The sequence below is a fragment of the Orbilia oligospora genome, assembly GCF_000225545.1.
Source record: "Orbilia oligospora ATCC 24927 unplaced genomic scaffold scaffold00081, whole genome shotgun sequence".
NCBI lineage: Eukaryota > Fungi > Ascomycota > Orbiliomycetes > Orbiliales > Orbiliaceae > Orbilia > Orbilia oligospora.
Window position 1 is genome coordinate 1,038,716 of NW_011645638.1, and position 20,479 is coordinate 1,059,194.

The 20,479-nt window shown below is 44.6% G+C and overlaps 4 protein-coding genes across 4 annotated transcripts; 3 read left to right on the forward strand and 1 right to left on the reverse strand.

Moving 5' to 3' along the window:
• Positions 1-208: 208 nt before the first annotated feature.
• On the forward strand, positions 209-3,118 carry AOL_s00081g303 (uncharacterized protein; the record flags this gene model as incomplete). The annotated part of the gene is made up of 6 exons (XM_011125120.1): positions 209-287; positions 372-1,073; positions 1,135-1,663; positions 1,727-2,104; positions 2,170-2,611; positions 2,672-3,118. 6 exons carry the CDS (start codon positions 209-211, stop codon positions 3,116-3,118), a joined length of 2,577 nt encoding a protein of 858 aa, XP_011123422.1.
• Positions 3,119-5,805: 2,687 nt separating this feature from the next.
• On the forward strand, positions 5,806-6,840 carry AOL_s00081g304 (uncharacterized protein; the record flags this gene model as incomplete). The annotated part of the gene is made up of 1 exon (XM_011125121.1): positions 5,806-6,840. The coding sequence occupies one exon, from the start codon at positions 5,806-5,808 to the stop codon at positions 6,838-6,840; it is 1,035 nt and encodes a 344-aa protein (XP_011123423.1).
• Positions 6,841-8,603: 1,763 nt separating this feature from the next.
• AOL_s00081g305 (uncharacterized protein) lies at positions 8,604-10,522 on the forward strand (the record flags this gene model as incomplete). The annotated part of the gene is made up of 6 exons (XM_011125122.1): positions 8,604-8,843; positions 9,035-9,096; positions 9,158-9,587; positions 9,656-9,669; positions 9,737-10,270; positions 10,336-10,522. The coding sequence occupies 6 exons, from the start codon at positions 8,604-8,606 to the stop codon at positions 10,520-10,522; spliced, it is 1,467 nt and encodes a 488-aa protein (XP_011123424.1).
• Positions 10,523-17,631: 7,109 nt separating this feature from the next.
• AOL_s00081g306 (uncharacterized protein) lies at positions 17,632-19,612 on the reverse strand (the record flags this gene model as incomplete). The annotated part of the gene is made up of 4 exons (XM_011125123.1): positions 17,632-17,656; positions 17,723-18,821; positions 18,872-19,235; positions 19,433-19,612. 4 exons carry the CDS (start codon positions 19,610-19,612, stop codon positions 17,632-17,634), a joined length of 1,668 nt encoding a protein of 555 aa, XP_011123425.1.
• Positions 19,613-20,479: the final 867 nt, after the last annotated feature.

Sequence of the window (20,479 nt, forward strand, 5' to 3'; positions counted from 1 at the left end):
GTTCGGGTTGTAAATCTAGAGGGGCATTCCGGACATTCCGGTCGGGTCGGCATCAATAATCCGTTCATTTTTGTCTTGTCAGGTCGGAATTTGGTATCGACGGTAATATCCATCTTGGTCTGATCGGATTGGGATGGTGTTCCTTCACAGGATAGGTGCCCTGATTACAGGTGTATTACTATCTCTACTTCTCACGTTCTCACATGGTATGTTCGCGCTTCGTGCTTCGTCGTCGTCGTCGAGAGACACTACACGCTATTTGCACCCTTCGATATTCGACCCACCTGGTGATCGTCTCCCCACCAGTCCCACCCGTCGTCGGATAAGAGAAGTAAAAACACATGCTGATTGACACTCGTCAATATTTTTAGCACACTCGATAGCACGCCGTGCTCCAGTCCCGTCTGTCGGGCTCATCAAAGATGTCAAGATCCACGCCGATGGAACATCACAACGTATCCACGCCTTCTCCGACTTCTCGATCACTTTCTCCATAGACAGGCCGTATCAACAAATCAAACTTTCGCTGGAGCCGAATCATGATGTTGTCGATCATAATGTTAAAATCGAGTACATGGGCGCCGATGGCAAAATCGTCCAGGCCGAGAATGTAGATAGGAGTCAAGAGAAGGTCTTCAAGGGGACTAGTTATTTAATGGGCGAACACGGATGGGAATATGCCGGACACGCCAGGATATACGTTTACAAGGATGGAGAGTCACCTTTGTTCGGTGGTGCCTTCGCAATTCACGGAAATGACCATCATATTCAACTAAGGTCCGGCTATATGCAAACCAAGCACGACGAGGACCCTCACCTTGATGGTGAGGAGGAATTTATGGTCGTTGTGAGGGACTCGGACATCAACGAAGGCATCAGATCTCAACATAAAAGAGGGATAGAGGCCGAAAAGAGCTGCGGTTCTGATGATTTGGCTTTCAATACGGACCCGAATCATAAAATCAGGAGGCAGATTATGGAAAGCGCTGGAATGAAGAGAGATATTAGCTGGAATCCTCTTGGTGCCAACAGTATCTTCGGTCGGATGAAAAAAAGACAGGTCGACAACAGCTGTAAGGCTCCTCCTATAACATGAGATTCAGTATGTGCGGGAAATCCTAATAGTTTATCTAGCTGGTGGTTTCGGTGGTGGTATCAACCTGAGGAGCGTTATCGGAAGCACCGTGGGATGCCCGTCGACCAGAAAGGTCGCTCTTATGGGTATCGTAGCGGACTGCGAATACGTTGCCAGTTTCGGAAACAACGGAGAGCGAGTCCGACAGAACATCATCAGTGTAGTCAACGAGGCATCGACTCTTTTCGAATCAACCTTCAACATCACCCTTGGCCTTGCCAACCTAATTGTCAGCAATCCAAACGAAACCTGCCCGGTCACTGCGCCTCAGACTGCTCCATGGAATTTGCGATGTTCCAGCAACACCACAATTGAAGACCGCTTGAATATCCTTTCTGAGTGGAGAGGAACAAAGTCTGGCGACGGTCTGGCCTTTTGGACCCAACTCACCAACTGTCCTACTGGGGCATCTGTTGGACTTGCATGGCTGGGTCTTCTTTGCCAATCCGAAGCCAACCGCCAGAACACCAATTTTGTCAGCGGAGCCAACGTTGTAGCCCGAACCAACCAGGAATACAAAGTTCTAGCGTAAGCCTAATCGCGCAATGCAAGATAACAAAATCAATATTTGCTAATAAATAAACCTTTTAGTCACGAGGTCGGCCATACTTTCGGAGCAGTACATGATTGTACGTCAGCAGCTTGTCAAGATGAAGCCTACGTTGCTACATCGCAATGCTGTCCTTTCTCATCGAACGGCTGCGATGCTGGCGGGCGATTCATCATGAACCCCTCTACCGGAGATTCTATCACTCAGTTCAGCGCTTGCACTGTCGGCAATATCTGTACCGGACTTAGCCGGGGCACTGTTAATATGAACTGCTTGTCTGCTAACCGTAATATTCCTACAATTGTGGCGGGTGTTTGCGGTAATGGAATCGTCGAAGAGGGTGAGGAATGTGACAGCGGTGGTGATTCTACTTGCTGTGATCCTAGTACCTGCCGTTTCCGTACCGGAGCCGTTTGCGAGTAAGTACAACATCTTAGTATAATAATGTTCTATGGACGTGCTGCTAATAGTAATCCACCTTTAGTCCCACGAACGAAGAGTGCTGCACAGGCACATGCCAATTCGCCCCGAATACCCAAGTCTGCCGCCCCAGTAACGGTCCATGCGATCCCGAAGAAACCTGCAGTGGTGGCAGTTCTTCCTGTCCAGCAGATGTTACGACTCCGGATGGCCAATCATGCGGTGACGCAGACGCTGGTACTTATTGTGCTAGTGGGCATTGTACCAATCGTGACGCTCAGTGTCGCAGTTTGGTTGGCGTTCTCCAGGGCGTTAATAACAATACCAAGAGTTGCGATGATGTTAACTGCCAACTTACATGTACATCCCCACAACTTGGCCAAGGCGTTTGCTACGGGATGCAACAGTGGTTCGTCGACGGCACGAGGTGTGGGTCTGGAGTCTGCAGATCCGGATCCTGTGTCGGTAATAGTGTGTTCAATGATGTCAGGAGTTGGATCCAGAGGGTGAGTTTCGAGCCAGACTATATATCATGAGAACGATAACTCTAACAAGCTTCTTTACAGCATCTTCCACTTGTCATCGGCCTTTCCGCTGGTATCGGCGGCCTCATAGTCCTCTCGATCCTGTGGTGCTGCATCCGTAGCTGCATCCGTCGCGTCAAGCGTAGAAAGCTCCGTTCACAACCACCAATTTTCATCCCACCGCAAGATATGGGTTATGTCGCCCCTCCCTACGCCCCCAGTAATGCTGGGAGAAGGCTTAGTCGACGGGACGGCAGCCAGAATCGCGGTGTTGGAGGAAACATGCCCCCTCCTCCTCCTCAACAGATGCCGCCAAACCAGTTCGGCTATGATCAACAGTATTATATGGAACAAGCGGCAGCATTGGATTATTATAATAATATGAGAACCAACAGCGGTCATCCTCAGCAGCCAGGCAACGCACCTCCATACGCACCGCCTTACGGGCAGCAAGAGCCGCAGAGGGGTCAGAGTGTGCGTTATGCCTAATTAAGAGGCCTTTTTTCCCTTTCGTCTCCCTTTACATTTGTGAATACCTAGTATTTTTATTCGCTCATTTCTCTTTTGTTCTCCCTCGGAGGTGGAAAAATAATAATTCATACCCCGTTCACTTGAGCTTTTTATATTTTCTTGTTTTGAAAAAACTAACGACAAAGGTTACGATCATCACCATCATCTGGGCATTTTCTGTTATTTGATCTTCTCCTTCTTCTATCCTCCTCTTGCATTCCGTTCTTTTGGTTCTCTGCGGGAGGGATTATCTGCATCTGGAGCTGGCGTTTATTGGCGTTTTTCTTCTTTTTCTTGGTTTTTTTTTTTGTTCCTTTGTTATACACTTTTTCTTTTGTCCCTTTCCTTAATTTTTATCTTGAGATATCCCATATTGTTTTGGATGATATCAATTGTGTAGTATGTACAGAATAGTATATATGCACCCTGTATTTTTTCGAGACAGAAGATCTGAGCGGGGAGGGAGATCCTTTGTTTGAAATCAAAATCTTCAGAGTAGAGTTAACACACCCCCAAAAAAAAGAAAAGAACTTATACCATTTTCCTCCCGTTTCATACATGTTCTTCGTCATCAAGTAAAATTTATAATTATAATTAGCGGAATGATTGAAGAGGATCTAGAAGTGGAAGCTATTGAGTTATCCATTCCTAGATCCTCATAATATATGATGACATGTATGACCCCCGGCCCGGCCCCTTACGAAACCGAAATTGAGAGAGGCCTTTAATGTGCCGTTTCCGACTGCCAACACAGTTTCAATCTGCGACCAATAGTATTCTAATATGATACATCCAGATTTATAAACCATATATATAATGTTATTGGTTGTGGGGTGTATAAAACCGGGTTTGAGGGTATCAAAAGAGAAGGAAGTTACCTAGTTAGTCGGCTTGTGTTTATGCGAAGAGGTTACTATTACTATCAGTTAGTTGGTTAATGAATTAACCGTGCAAGGCTGTTTCTCGGATGGCTGAATTATTGACATGCATAACTCTGTTACGTTTCCGTTGTTCATGCAGGGATGTGCTACGGCGGGCCCTACCCTAGCCTAACTACGGGTTTCCTGGTATGTACGGCTTGCTGGATTGGGGTAGATACTTCTTTGGGAACCGGAAGGTTCTTTTTCTTTTCTGGTTTGGTTTGGTTTGGTTTAGGTATGCATATTTTAGATTTAAATGTGATAATTAATTGTGGCTGGGGGATTTGAAGTTGGGAAGTCCTTTGTGATATAGTTGCATGTGCGGTGGGATCGATGGAAACCTTTCTTAACCAAGTACTTAGTTTTTGTTCGTCGAGCGCGAATAGCGTCGTACGTGGCAGCGAGCAATTACCTAACACAATTATAACAAATCTGTAACTATATTTATATTTACAAGTATTTGTATTCGGAATATTGTTTGTCCTGATAGCTCTCGCGATCAGCGACGATCATAATTAGTATTTAGAATAATATTACCGATATCTAGCGCACTAGGAGGTACCTAAGCATCTATAATTTAGCTTTTTAGACCACCGTCATGAGCCACTTTTACAGACTACCGATAACTTGATAGGGTATAGTATTCACGACACCGAATAACAGCCACTCTGCCGTGCCGTCCAGATACACACTTCATCAATTGTAACATAACAAAAAGAAATATGGGTGATAATATCAGTAATCCAGAGGCTCCAGCGCGTATCTGGCAACCATTTATCCCGATTCCTATAGACACAGGCCCACGAATTCAATATCTTAGGAAACTCCTCGAGAAGCCCGAAGAAAACGCTCGTCAATTAAAAAACATCGAGGCAGTCCTTAAAGCTCTCGAAAACGGAGAAACACCTCACGAGTGCTATCAGAATGGTCAACCTGTTGATTTTCAAAAAGCGGATTTAAAAATCCCAATGTGGTTCGAGGTATTGAATATTGTATTCATACATAAAACTTTTGTTTTTTATGTTAACTGACTGGAGTTTTTTTATTTTTAGGGGGGGAGAATGTTAGCAAGTTCCTGTTCATAACAGGTACGTCCCGCCCCGGGCTGAGACGGTAAGAATACTTTGATTTTATTTGCTTTGCTTTATAAGTATTTAAGTAGCTAAGGGTTTATATGTCACGCCGAACATGACAGGATTAGGTAGTTACCATCTTAGGTCCGTCCTAAAAGAATACTTCAAAACTACCGAACCCACTTGAAACCTTCCTCAGCTTGCAGTAATTTTTCGGAAAAGCCTTGGCTACAGAACATTCCGAAGGGATCTTTTTTTTTTGTCTGGTAATACAAGTAACTAGTGTGTGCCTCGCGAAAGGCCGCGGCATATCTAACCAAAGCTGGATATCATCCCATTCTAGCTCTTCGAACCGATGACACATGGATACAAAAGCCGGTTTTAGGGGGGTACGTCAGGGTATATCTAGGACAGTATATTATATCAGTAAATCCTTCGGCAATTACTTCGATTAAAAGTCTGTAGGATATACATCCACAAATTAAATATTATATATTACCTACAGTATTAATATATCAAATTCCATCTCGATATCATCCCCAGGATCTTTTGAACCCAAGCCTACAGATTATCTAGTCGAAGAGTCTTCGATTAAAGCTTCACCGTATTATATATATATATATATATATACTTATATATATATATATTATATATATTCAACCAAGACAAAAACATGCCATATCCAGCCCTAATAACCGCCATCCGCGACGGTTCTCTAGAACAAGTTCAATCGATCCTCTCATCAAAGAACTACTCCTACCCCGTTACAGCCGGGAAACAAAAATGGACACCCCTCCATTTCGCCGCATACTCCGAAAACCTATCCATCCTAAACCTCCTCCTCACATCACCTCCATTCACCTCCGATATCACGGCTACAGAAACCAAAGACGGGTTTACACCGTTACACAAAGCCGTCGAAAAGGGTTGGATAGATGGGATTAAATTATTATTGGAGAATGGAGCCGATATTGAAGCTAAAACGGAAAAATCCAGATCTACGCCTTTGATTTTGGCGGTTAAGTTTGGACATTTGGAGACCGTGAGGGTGTTGTTGGAGGCTAAGGCGAAGGTTAAGTGTTATAATTCTAGTGGGATGAGTCCGGTTCTTACGGCGGCTGAGAAGGGACATTTCGAAATTTTGAAATTATTATGGGATTGGTTAGGACCGAAGGGAGTTGAAGAGATCAAAAATGATGGGAATAGCGTTGGGAGGACGGCATTATTTTTGGCATTGAAGGGTGGTCATGCGGATATAGCAAGGTTTCTGATCGAGAACAAAGTCGACGTTCGTATAAGTGGTGACGACGGATGGAGTCCTATTCATGCAGCTGTACAATACGGAAACGGCGAGGAAGGATTAGAGGTTCTAAAATTATTACTGAAGGAAGGACCGTTTTTAAACTCAAAAATCGTGGAGACGGGATATACCCCGTTACACTTGGCAGCAGCGAAAGGTGATTTTTCTTATGTGAATGAATTGGTGGGGGCTGGAGCAAGGTTATACATGACGAGTACGATGAAGCATACGCCGTTGTATGCGGCGGTGAGGTTTGGAAAGGAAGAAGAGGAGGTTGAGAGGATTGTGGAGCTTTTGGTGAAAGAGGGTGCGGATTTGGCAGTTAGAGATTCTTTTGGGATGGGGATTAGGAGTATGGCGAAGCAGAAGGGATGGAAAAAACTGGAGGCTCGGGCGGAGTTATATTGATTGGTTTGCTTTCTTACTTTGTGTGCATTTTGTAATAGTAATGGGAGGTTTGAAACGGGAATGGTGTTTGGGGGTCCTTTCTATATAGTCAACTGAGGTTCGCAATTAACTGTCAGTGTTTGTGGCTTGCATGTAATAGTCGGTTCTTATTGATTAATCCAATCTTCTTATCGATTAGTCAAGTGCTTTATGAACATTTCTTCTATGACGTCCGTATGCATATATATGCGGTTAACATGATAGTAATGCATGGTGCTGGCCCGGTCCCTGGTTTAAGGGCTAGACCCCAACACCAATATTAAGCTCCACGGGTAACATTTAAATAACCATATAGGGTATTAACATACTTATGCAGGGTACACCTAAGTTAGTATGTATTAATAGACTGGTATAGTATACGACTTTGTGATACTGTTAGATAAGAGAACAGATAACATCCCAACCCCACACTATTGTATTTGAATATCACTAGCGGAAGCCAAACCCGATCTATTATCGATACATCGGAAGCTATCCTCGAAAAGTTATAATTAAGTTGTCTAATCAGGCGCGTGACCAACCGACATCAGGGAACAAGGCTGCATAAATTATAAACGGGCGCCTACAAGATGCGAAACAAGAGCGCTGCGTTGCATAATGTTGGATTTTTAGAAGCAATTTATTAAATTTTGTACCCCGTCGGAATGCCAAATACCCGTGAGCTTTATTTAGCCAGATGACGTTTACATCCGAATCCGAAATTCGCTAACGATGATTTGACATTCTTTTCTTGCAGTTCTGCAATTTCGGGCTGCCAAAATACAAAGTCCCTTACCTAAGAATACGGTAAGCCGATTGAACAGGCGCCCAATAACCCGGTTTCTAATGCCTTTAAAGGAAATCTTGACAAGCCGCACCCGATTGGACCCGATGTTGGCGTAGACTAAGCCGGCTTCAGCCCCGCGATGGGCATCACGGGAGATGAGGGGCAATCTTAAGAAAGGGTCACGAGCGCAAGACGGCAGGCCCGTACGAGCTGCGGCATTCACGTCGCAAGCTTGATCGCAGGTTCCAAGCTACCTAAAGGACCTAAAGTGCAAGGGGTCGAGGGATGCGATCCCGATGCGACTGAAATGAGAAAGCTGAAAGAGCTGATTGGGTTGGCTATAGGCTATAGGCTTAATGATTTAAGGTTGCTAGCATCCCCAGGTCTTGATCTTGAAAGGTTATCTGGATGTCGCAGTTCACTTTTTTTTTTTTACCCTATCGCCTGCAAACTTTTTTCCCTTCATATCTTCGTTCTTTTTGTTTTTTGTCCATTGTTCTGCTATTTATCGTCTACTAGCTATCTCGTTTTTGTAGATAGTTGAGTGAATAATAGATTGATAGATTGCGGTTTCGATTCTTTGTATCAATATTTATACTATATTCCCTCTGACTTTCTTTCCTGATTTCGTTATCTCGGTCCCTGTCCGACTGGCCGTCTGCGGACTCACGAAAACTGCTATCCTTCGAGGGATAGACACATAGTAACATACTCTCCGGAATTGCGACATCGTTCCAGTCCGGATTAGGTGTATTTCGACCGTACCGGCGCCGTGACGGTGGTATCGAGAGAACGTTGTTGTTGTACATACTATTTTCTCCTTCCCTTGAGTCTCTAGTTTCTGCTTCTCCGTAAATACTTTAAAATCTCCCTTTCGACACTCTCCCCTCTGCTTCTTTTTCAGTTTTTTTTTTCCTTTTCTCTTCTCTTTCTTTTCTCTTTTCTCTTCTTTTCCGCAATGCGGCCCTTCATACCAATTTTCCCTCTGAACCCTATTTATCGTAGTGTGTTCTTACGTCAGTCGCCATCTCCAATTGTAGCAAACGCTGCCGCGGCAAACCTCGCTAGACAGTCCGCCGCATCTGCTGCAACAAACGTCCCAAACCTTGGAAGAAACGTTGGAATCTCCGTCTTTCAAGCTGCCCAGATGGCTACTCAAATTCGACCGGCCAAGCGGGTTGCGAACCAGAATCAGGATGTATGTGATCTTTTCCATTTGTTTACTCAGCTTCCCCCCCTCGATCTTCGACTGCTGGCTTCTGGAGTCGTGTGTCATTTGATTTTGTGCAACGTTCGCTCGGGCACGATCAATTTGCGGCTTTTTGCGGGGTTCAAGTTCACCTCGTCTCGAATGGCATGCTAATATATCTTTTTGGATATCTCGTGCAGGTCTGGACAATTGTCAACGAAGCTGCAAAGAGTAGCAAGGTCTCTCCCGTCATCAATCTTGGGTAATTAACATTCTTCGATAACCACTCATCGAAATCGCTCCATTAATTCCTGGGCCTTCAGACAAGGATTTTTCGGCTATAACCCGCCAAAGTTTGTGCTCGATGCTGCGAAGGAAGCTTTGAACCGTGTCGATTGCAACCAATACTCCCCCACCAAAGGTCGTCCTCGTCTGAAGAAAGCTCTTGCAAATGCCTACTCTCCGCATTTTGGTCGTGAACTCGACCCTGAAACTGAGATTACGATAACTACCGGTGCAAATGAGGGCATGTTGTCTGCTTTTATGGCCTTTGTGGAGCAAGGGGATGAGGTTATTGTTTTCGAACCGTACTTCGACCAGTATATTTCCAATATCGAGATGGCTGGCGGGAAGGTCGTTTATGTAAACTTGATTCCACCGGCAACAGGGCATTATGAGACTACGCCTAGTAGTGATTGGGCTGTGGACTTCGATATGCTCAGGGAGAGAATCTCTCCACGGACAAGGATGTTGGTAAGTCCATAGTCTGTTGGATCGTATGCAAATTGTATGAGCTGTAGACTAACTAGTGAATTATATAGGTTTTGAACACGCCGTACGTATATACGTATATAGCTATATCACATAATCTAGGGATAAAACGACTGACTAAGACAAAATAGGCATAATCCCATTGGCAAGATCTTTTCTCGCGAAGAACTCCAGATAATTGGTGACATCTGCGTGCAAAATAATGTCATAATCCTCTCCGATGAAGTCTACGACCGGTTATACTACACACCGTTTACTAGAATTGCCACCTTGAGCCCCGAGATTGATAACTTGACTTTGACTGTTGGATCTGCTGGAAAATGCTTTTACGCAACCGGATGGCGTGTAGGCTGGCTCATTGGTCGCCCTCACCTAATCCAATATGTATCTGCTGCTCACACTCGAATCTGTTACTCTACTGTCTCGCCCCTCCAGGAAGCTGTCGCTATTGGTCTCGAGGAAGCTGAAAAACAAGGGTTCTGGGAAGAATCCAAACGTGAGATGAAGGCAAAACAGGTTCGGTTCAATGCTATCTGGGACGAGCTAGGACTTCCATATACAGACCCAGAAGGTGGCTACTTCGTCTTGGTTAACATGGCTAAGGTTAATATTCCTGTGGATTACCCGTTCCCTGATTTTGTTCAATCCAGACCTCGTGATTTCAAGTAAGTAGTATATCGTTCTCATACTCCGGGCAGAGCCTTCTTTGACTTACACCTCGCCTCTATAGACTTTCATGGTTCTTGATTAAAGAACTCGGTGTTGCTGCAATTCCACCGACAGAATTCGTTCAAGCTGGATCACTTATGGAAAAACTCACGGAGAACTACCTACGTTTCGCGGTTTGCAAAGACGATGACATCCTGGATGCAGCAAAGGAGAGACTCCGAGGATTGAAACAGTATATGTCCAATTAAGTTGGATTCTGTTCGACCCTCTCTCTCTCAGTAAAACCACCATTCGGAATGCTTTCAAAAACCGGTTACGCACTTTCAAGGACTTAGTTCGCATCTTTCTTTATCATACGAACTGCTCCACTGGCAGGAACATTGAAGTATCGTATCGACATTACTCCTCCCCCCCTTTGGAGACCCTCTATTTTCTACTCCACTGGGTCTTCTAAACCTCTATCGAGGTATTCCATTCAATCTTATATCATGTACAGCCTCCCCTTGTGCTCACGCACATCAAAAAACCACACACACATCACACACATTGCCTCACGGCACACTATTCTTCTTACTGTATCCACCTCTACCTTCTTTCACCGTATTGTCATTTTTCTCCATCTTTGCATCCCTACTTTCACCCATCACCTCATTCACTAGATTACACATCTCCAACTTTTTTATGATTTCACGACAAAAAAAGAATATTTATTTAGATATGATACCTGACTTCCCCTTCAATGGGGAGGAGCTTCTTTCTATAGGAAAGAAAATGGGGGTCGAAGAAGGGAATATAGAATGCGGTGGTGAGATACCACTGCCATTTTTCAGCCAACGCATAGATACTTAAGTAGATACTTCTTAAGTAGACACTTTGAATACTCTTTTATAGGCGTGAATTAGTCTCGGTTCCATAGACCAGTTGGCCACAGATGTAGTATTGAGGAATGATTCGTCAATTATACAGCTCAGCAATATTTGACATAGAAATAAATACATGTAGTTATCCCGCTCGATATAGTATTACTCAACAAGAATCGATGGAGTCGGTATATTTCTTGTGTTGCGAACCGAACATTGTGATATCGCTGGATCCGTCGGCGAGCCCAAGGTCGACTCTACATGCGCGATGTGAAAAACATATGTGATACCCCAATTCCAATCGGCCATATCATTGACTTAGGCTACTATTATTCGGACGGCAAAATACGAAAGCAACTGCAGTCATTCATGTGAGACCTCCCTAAGATTTGATCACCCGTATACTGATATTGATATTGATGTATCACAGCAGATAAGCTATAGTTTGATATATATCTGATACGTACTTCCCGCATGACTTCTGGTGAGATTGGATGTGATAGTTATAGAGTAATTAAGTGAGATTCACATCACACTCAACACCGATTTGAACGCATTCTACTTTATATTATATTACGGAGGTCATACAATGCACCGGATCAATTAATAGTGTAGATTGAGATATAAGTTAAAGTGCTTACCCCTCTCTTTATAAATCTAACGTTATATAACCTCGCGAAATTCATAATACGATAAAGAGAGCGGTTCATACCTCGTTTAGTGATTCGGATACGAGGTCGTACTAGTGTATGTTATTTGCTCGTACATCTACAATATAATAACATACAAATGATTGATCGACTCCAAGGCACCGACGTAAATTTATAACCCGTCCGTGTATTCGTTTGAACTTTATGAATTCATGGAATTCAGGTCTACGATCTTCATCATACAAGTTAACATATATATATAATAGAGTCCGAGCTAACGTTTGTAAAGAAGATCTTTGGCTATATGTTACGCACGGGACTTGTGGGTAGTTTGTTATAGAAGTTAGTCCGGAAACGGTTGTTTTTTAAATTCGTATCTATAACTACTACTATAGATTTTACCAGGTATCGGTATAATTGTATAGTTGCAATTGCATGTAGGCCCCACTAGTCGGTGGATCTGTGCCGGCGCCCGCGCGCATTAACTATTAGAATGTCTATAATACATCTATATGGTTTTTTTCCTGTGATACCGCTCCACACGCCGAATCACTCTCATTAATGATATATTATGCATATGATAGTAGTTAGTACTTATTATCTTACATACATACTACACAGGTGCCACCGCGCGCGCAAACAAGATTTGGTATCCACTTTCGATAGCGACGACGATTTCATAGGCGGAGCCCGAGTCGACGAGAGAAAGAAGAGACCTGTTATCTACCCGGCGCCTCGACCTGCTTGCCTTAAAATACAAAATCCAACCATCTTTCAATAACGAGATCTCCAAATCCGGGTATCGTCCAATCGATTAACAGGAATACTCAACTCAGCGCCTAAGCCGAAAACAAAAAGAGAGAGGACCGAGGGAAGTTCCCCTCGTAAGCATGTTCTCAAAGAAGTATGGTTGGGTGAAAGGGGAAAACGGAAAATGGAAATTCTTTTAAGAGTGGAGAGTGATATAATATATATATAACACAACATCACTATAACCATAAAAAACCCCACGGCCGGTGCGCGTGCATCGTAAGCTTAAGGGGGCCCCGCCGCAGCCGGGCCAGAAGCATTTTGGAACACGAAGAATTGTGTTGGCCGCCGTTGCAAATCGCGAAACGAAACACTCTAGTTGTTAGTTAATGTAGGAGGACGGGACTGCGGCGCATTTTTCTTTATCCTCCTGGGCTCAAGCTCAGGGACGATTATCTACCACGTTTTTTCTTCTCTGTCTTTCTTTCTTGTGTAATCTGGGGCACTGAGGCAGGGGGAAACGTGATCGGAAGGCCGGGTAGCAGATATAGTTATCGTATTCCGAAACATATCCGGGCTGTTACTATGGTGTGAATGCCGCACCCATCAAATCTTATTGACGCGTGCGTGTGCATACATTTGTGTGTGCGTGCGGAGATGATTGAAGTTTTAATGATTCTTTTAGGTATATAATATTTGATACGGAGGACTTCATCCCGTTCTTCACGGCTACAATTGCATCTCTAGACGAATATTAATTACCTTCATTTGTATGTTAACGTTCACATGCGTGCAGTATGGTGCTTGTTCGTCTCCAGAAAAACAACGGCCGGCTGTATTGACCATACTGACGGAAAGTCAAGCGCCCGTTTTGCCCGGAATGGTACCTTCACCGAAGCCTCATTCAAGGGAGTTCCTTGCACATTTTGTTTTCCAAAATGCAAATACTATAGTTTTTTCTCTTTCCCCCCCATAAGATCTTTTAGATATTGGGCTTTTAACAGGTAATTACCTAGTTATCTCTTCCAAGTTTTGTAAGACGCTGACGTCTGCATGCATTTTCCGGTAATATTATAGGTCTCCCCTCTTCATAGCTCCACTTTATTGATTTATTGATTTTTCGTTTTTGAACGATTTCGAATCCTTTTGGTAACACTTGTGGATATTGAAGATGTCTGATCGACTCACCAATTCGTCCAGTCCGAATTCAGCCACCTGTAAGACAGCGGTGGACCTAGTATCAAAAATCCCAGATCGAGGCGTTCAACGTGGGGTATCCTCATTCTCAATTCCTTAACAGAGTTAGCGTTCGCCACCACAAAGGAACCTGCACCAATATAAAATCAATCTACCTGGTTCACGCTACTCCATAGCATCATCACGGAACTTTTGGAAGAGGACTAGTCCGGTGGTCTCCCGCCTCGAAGAAACTTTGCTTCAGGCAGGCAAGAGGATTCGGGGAAACAACCTGAAAAAACTCAAAAGGAGGAACCGAGACGGCAATCCGTAAACGGGGCAACGGGAAGTTATCAGCTCTCACACTAAGGGAACTCTGGAGGATGAAGAACAAGAAGAAGAAGCCTGGAACTCTCGCGGGATGGTATTGTTCCGGGGGTATAACATCCCCTGACTATAAGTTTTTCCCAGGGTTCACATTGGCTCGCTTGAAAGGCAAGCACTCAACTGAGCGATTAGCAACAGATTTCAAAGCTTTGTAACGATCGAAAAGTACGTAAGAACAAATTCTGGAAGTGAAAGAGGGGTTCCAAAGGAGAAACCATCTCCGATTTCCTCGGGGTGGCGTGCGGCCAACTGATAGGGAAGAGTATCACAGGCTTCAAAAGTTTACTTCTTGGCGTTGGAGTGGATGCTGTATCAGATCCGGCCGTTTTTGATATTCAGGGCCAAAGCTCGAGCTAGTCAACGGGCATAGTGGGTCCCCCAACGTCGATTGACAGGCGGGAAACAACTGCACTTCATAGGATCCCCAGCAGCGGTTAACGTAACACTGCAGGAATACCGGTCAGCAATTGAAAAACCTAAGGTATTTGAATAAAGCCGGGGTATTCGACGCGAATACATATTACCTCCAAAGACGGTTGATGAGATCGATGGGCCAACTTCTGGGGACAAGGCTGCAGGTAAGAAGACTATTCTTTCCTAGGTTTGAAGCGCCCTGGGCCGTGTCAACGAGGCATATTATAGCTGTTATGAACATATGAAAATGCATGCAGGACTTGTCACAATTGTTTCTGCGATTCCCGATCGCTGGTTCAAAACAATTCCGCCGTCCGGTTTCGCTAGATGCGTTATTTCACTAGGGACTTAGGCGTCGATAGTGGTACCAGTGGCTATGGGGCTTGGGGGGGGCTTCTCAGATGTGCAGATGTAGATGCAGATGTATCGCGACATTTTCGATATAAAAATCACAAACACTCCGTTAACCAATGGATCGATACTATCGAAAATATTCCGTGAATTGAAGAAGTAGCCAACACCAGGCAACGGTACATGCAGGAACTACAGATAAAGTCACATTTGTACTCACCGCATATGGCCTGGCTTGGAAGCTAGTAAATATTGCAAAGTCGTCCCAATCGAACTTTTAGAAAAATACATTCTGAGAGGAAGGTTTTGGTAATGAATTCTTGAACATGTTCCCAACAATTGTATGTACTTACTCTAGCCTCGTTCCCAACTTACTCCTGAAAATGAGCTTCCCTTTCGATGAAAAGTTGCTCCTGTTGAAGCCGGCGCCTTGTGAAGCTTAGAGTCTTCTAAATTTATGAATTGCTCAACGACCCTTGCCTCGTCGATCGACCCCATGGGCCCCAGACATCTTTGCAAGCTTTGCAAGTTTTGGCGCTCGCCCGCCCGCCCAAGCGTCGGTCCCGAAAACCGGCAATTGACTTTTTCGCTAGCATTTTCATGCTAACTTTTTGCAAGGTCCTGAAAATCCATAGGAACGGTCTTACGAGTTTCTTGGGCATCGATTGCCGAATATACGAGGCTCCGCTTTGAAGCCGGAGTGATACTAGTAGCGTTGAGGAAGGTGACGTTTACAGAAATATAACCAAGAACGACAACGGCAACACAAGGTCGAGCAAGACGTCGACTTTTTTTTCTCTCTTTCACGACTCGCAGGCCTGTCCCTTTACAGGGTCTCTTGTCTGCTGGTTAGCCGTTTCTACCATGTCTACAGTACTAGCTGGGCAGCCCCTCGCGAAGCTGTGCAATATGCTCGGAAAATAACTCGTCCCGCGAATCCAGGCCTGTCCTGAACCCCCAAGAAGCTCCAAACCCATGTCGAAGTGAACATCCCTCTCAGTAATCCGCGGAAGGAACCCGAGCCTATATTCTTGCCGGGGAATAACGATGAATTGAGCTTAGCAAAAAAAAAAGAGAGAACTTGTCTTAACGAAACTTCAAGGCTCCAGTATCATGGTGTAGCTGCCAAAGCTGCAGGTACAAGGGCCCAACCCGGACAAAAAATATGGTCTCATGAACATGGAGCGGTATCGTTCAAACCGCAAAGACTGAAGTGAGCTCTAGCGCCTTATCCTTTTGATATTTCGCTGTGCTCATCGGTTCAATTCACCAAGGCAGACATCTTTTTCCCTCTCTGTCTCTCTCTTTTTCATTTACGTTCGTTCAATATACTGGGCCGGCTGGTCGAACCCCATGCTGGGGGTATCATGCTACATATGTCCTAGGCCGTTTATCATGCATCTACGGTCAATCAAATTCCCCACGATTCGGGTCAACTCTGTCGCAGTGGGGTTTTAAAACCATCTTATGGAACTAAACGGCCAATAGGTTGTCTCAACCCTTTAAAAGAGATATGTAAAACTGTTTTTTTTTCTTGCTGCTTATGTTGAACCCGTTCGTACGGTTAAACCGGCAGAATAATTCCGCTTCCCCTTCGAGTATATTCCCCTTGTACGAATGATACAGTAGGCGGGGTAACAAAGGGCAAAACGAAATAAGTCAAAGAGCTAAAGATTGCGATGAGCAAAAAACACCGAAGGATGGATACGTCTCCACTTCTTTATCCCTCCAAATTTATCTTTTTTTTTCCCTTTCTTGAAGTTTTTTTTGTTTTGTTGCGCAGAAAATCCCCAGGAGGGATATCGGTCTGGAATTATAGGGTTACGTACTAAGCGTTATAATAGCGGGAATTTCTAGGAGGAGAGTACCCGATTATATGGTGTTGGGCGTGCCGCTTTACTCAAAAGTATAATCTGATACAATCCTCAATTTTCGCAATTGAAGGAAGGGCCCAGTGATACTTATGACCAAGCCTAATATAGACGCCGGAGGCAAGGAGGCGAGGTGCATGAGGATTATATTAAACGTTGGAGTTATGCAGAAGCGACAAAGCGATGTGTTTCAAGATCCTCACAAGAAGCCCAAACGAACGGTCGCGAGATGTAAGGTATGGAGTCTGGTAAGGTCATAACATGTAAACTTTTTTTTAATTATTTGATCTGAAGTTTTTTTTCCTGTATTCTAATAGGAGTAAAGTACTTAGAAGAGATAGTGCTATTTTTGACAATAACGACAGGGGGGAAAAGTTTTGTGAGAAAAAAAATGGCCAACTTATATGGGCGATGTAGATATACAGTAAGTGCAGTAAGAGAAAAAAGTATACCTAGAAAAAGACATTTGAGAAGAGAAATATAGCGGAACTCAGGTCGCTGATAAGACAAAGAAAAGAGAAAAAAAAGGGCAATCTAAAGGAGTGGACGTTTCCTCGTCGAGAAGGTACAATCAACAAAGCAAAAGGACTCGAGACCATGAACGCCGGAGCTAGAGTATTCAGAAAGGAATGGGAAACAACAAAGCTAAGGAAAGAGCGGATACGTGTTATATACTTGATTTTGTTCCTTGTGGAACAGAAGGAAAGATCAGAAGAAAGAAAAAAATAAATCAGTTGCGCCGTTCGGTTTTCGCAAGAACACCTGTAAAAAATTATTAAATAGAAAGACAATAGTCGTCGTCATAAGTCGCATAATGCGCAAAAAAGTTATTGAAATACAAGGATAAATATTGTGATAAGAAGTGAAATGAAAGTGAATGTTTAGGCGTGAATAGTCATTATGATCGGGCTTCAGTGAAGATCCTAATAGAGAATGTTAGGACTATGTCTTAAAAAAAAAAAAAAAAAAGGGAAGGATTAGATACTCACTTTCCGTACTCATTCTCAACATCTGCAAGGAGAGCATATACTTTAATCGATTGTGTCCTTTCAAGAAGGCTGTCTCGATTTTCAGGAGTGGAGGGAGGGGTATCGGCTCTTGCCGTCTCCAGGGTCGGGCCAACACTTAGAGCAGCGGCTACGTGCTCCAATAATTTTCTATGAACCTGGGCCCTTCTGGTTTCAGCTCTCTCCATTTTGGATTCCCAGTCATCGATTGAACTATCGAGGTCTGCTAGAGCCTCTTGCTGCTTGAGCAAAGTCTCTCTAGAAAAGCTTCCACCTCGATCGGAGCGTAAGTGTTGAAGCATCTTCATGTGAAGGGCCTTCTTTCCGGATCGTAGAGATTGATGTGTTCTGCGAAGATATTCGCATCGCTCTTCAAGCGAAGCGAGTTCGGCTGTAAGGGTATCAACTTCTGCAGGGGAAAGAACTGCAAACTTTTCACAAGTCTTACGAGCTGCAGTTTGAAGAGAGGCGATCACAGGAGGTTGAAGTGTCTTGACAACATCAACGGGACGCATGCCTCTCGGCATAGTCCGGTTGGCTGTGCTTCTACGCTTGCTTGCAGCAACGGTTGATGCAACGGTTGATGCAACGGGCTTCACCTTCTGCTGCTCTCGTGGTTCTTGAGCAGATGTTTGTCTCTTATGTACTTGAGTGATTGTTCGAGGGGGCCTCTCTGCGGCAGATTCCGAACCACCGCGAACTCGTTGAGTTACATTCCTGACAACACTGAGTGGAGCGGGATCCTTTGGGGGGACAGTAGGTGGTAGGTCGCTCCCAGGCGACCGAATGGTTTGAAGGGTCGTAGTTGGCAAATGTGGTGAGCGTGTAGGAACGGGAACAGCAGGCGGGAACTTTGGTGTATGTGCCGACTTGGGGGTCTCAGCAAGTTTAAGGGTAGACTCTGAGCGCTTATGAAGTAAAACCTTTGGTTTATCAGCCTCCTTGGCTGTGGAAGCCGAGCGTTTATGTTCCCTTCTCTCAGAGTGTTTGAACATTGTGTCGCCAAAGGGAGGAGCCGAGAAAGCCGACGCTGGAAGACTGGCTTGCCTATCGTGCGTTGGAGGACGCCCTGGTATTGTTGCTAGATAGATGTAAGCAATAGCCTATTATGTATGAGTCCGAATAACTTACGAGAATCCATAGGTATATCTTGCTCAACAACGAGTGGAGCACCCGTCTTGATCTCGGGCATACTACCCTTGCGACGCATGAATGTCTCCTTTGCCTTCATTCTGGCACCAGCCAGATAGGATCCCTTGGAGATAGTGTGAGCTTTTGTAATATTTGGGCTGAGGGGACGGCCATTTTTTGAGAGGATAGGCGCATCGGCACCTGCTGGCAGAGGTGGCAAAGACATCGTTGGCGGCGGTGTCAAGTTTTGGGCAGCTCTTGTTGGTGAGTTCTGTCGGCTGTTGGAGCTCGACCGTAGCGGGCCCGGAGAAGCGGACCTGGACTCTGTCCTTGATGCAAAAGTTGGTAGTGGAGGAACGAAGCTCTATTTAGATATTTAAGATGTGGTTAGTGACTAGGATCTTAAACGATATATAAAACATAGAGGACATGCAAACAATGTAAATAAAGCAGGTACATCATTTAGATCCCGGAATTTAGGATAAATCCAAGCGGTGCCATTGTCCAACCATAGACTATCGCTTCGATCATGCATTTATAAGTAGGTATATATATACTTACGATTCTATTATTATCCTCGGTCTCCTCTTCGATCATGGGAGTCTTTGGAGTGGGAGGCGCAGGGCTAACTTTTTGCTCTTGTGCATGTTTGTGTTTATCATCCTGCGACGTATTGTTTGTAGTAGCATGCGATTCCGCTTGCCTCGATGGAGCACGAGGAGGGAACAAGGTTAAAGCCATGGCGGCTGGAGTCGAATCTGGCGATGTTAAATGTTGGTGTTGCAGTTGTTGCGAAACGTCGAATTGTGTTGAAATTGTGGTCCTTGTCGGTAGGCCTGCCTTGATCTGATGCCGGATATACCCCAGACGTCTGTACGTATATTTCAATGCAATGCAATGTTGGAAGAGGAAGAAACGAAAAAAAGATGCTGCAAAGAAGCGGCAAGGATTCCGATGCTCCTGTAAGGTATATATGTAAGTGGTATTGTGTCCTAACGGCTATGCGAAAGACTCGTCGTTTAACTGTATGGAACCAGCACAGTTGAGTCCTTCACAGAAGGATTGATTGTTTTTTTAAGTTTAGATTTAGTCGTTAAACCGGCCACCGGTGCTTGCTTGATATTGAAGCTTGTTTGCAAAGGCAAATGAAAAAGTCGAAACAAACTGTCACCTCGCAGTTCGTGGGGAGGGAGTAGTGGATATATGTCCACTCGGGATTATAGTACGATGGCCCCTTCTCACGGTTTGATACCGCACTGCACTGGTATGGCCGTCCTCAGCAAGCCTACCTTCTGCAGGCCATATCGAGTAAGGAACCCAGAAAAATAAAAAAGGGAACGAAAAAGCAATGTCTCCCATGGCTGGGGGCTGTCAACGTGCAGGACAAGCCAGAGGCCTTTCCTCCCAGGGCCTCGTGTCAGGAGCAGCTTTTGTTCTGGGAGAGTCAAGGTCGTCTGGAGTTGAAGCTAAGCGGGCAAGCAGCAAACGGGCCAACGCTCTTCCAGGCCACTGGGATGTGGATTTTTCCTTTTTGCTACCTGCGAAAAAAAGCAAAATTCGGTGACCGTTTGGGTGGCTCCTCACTGCCTGCTGTTCTGGGAGAAGGGG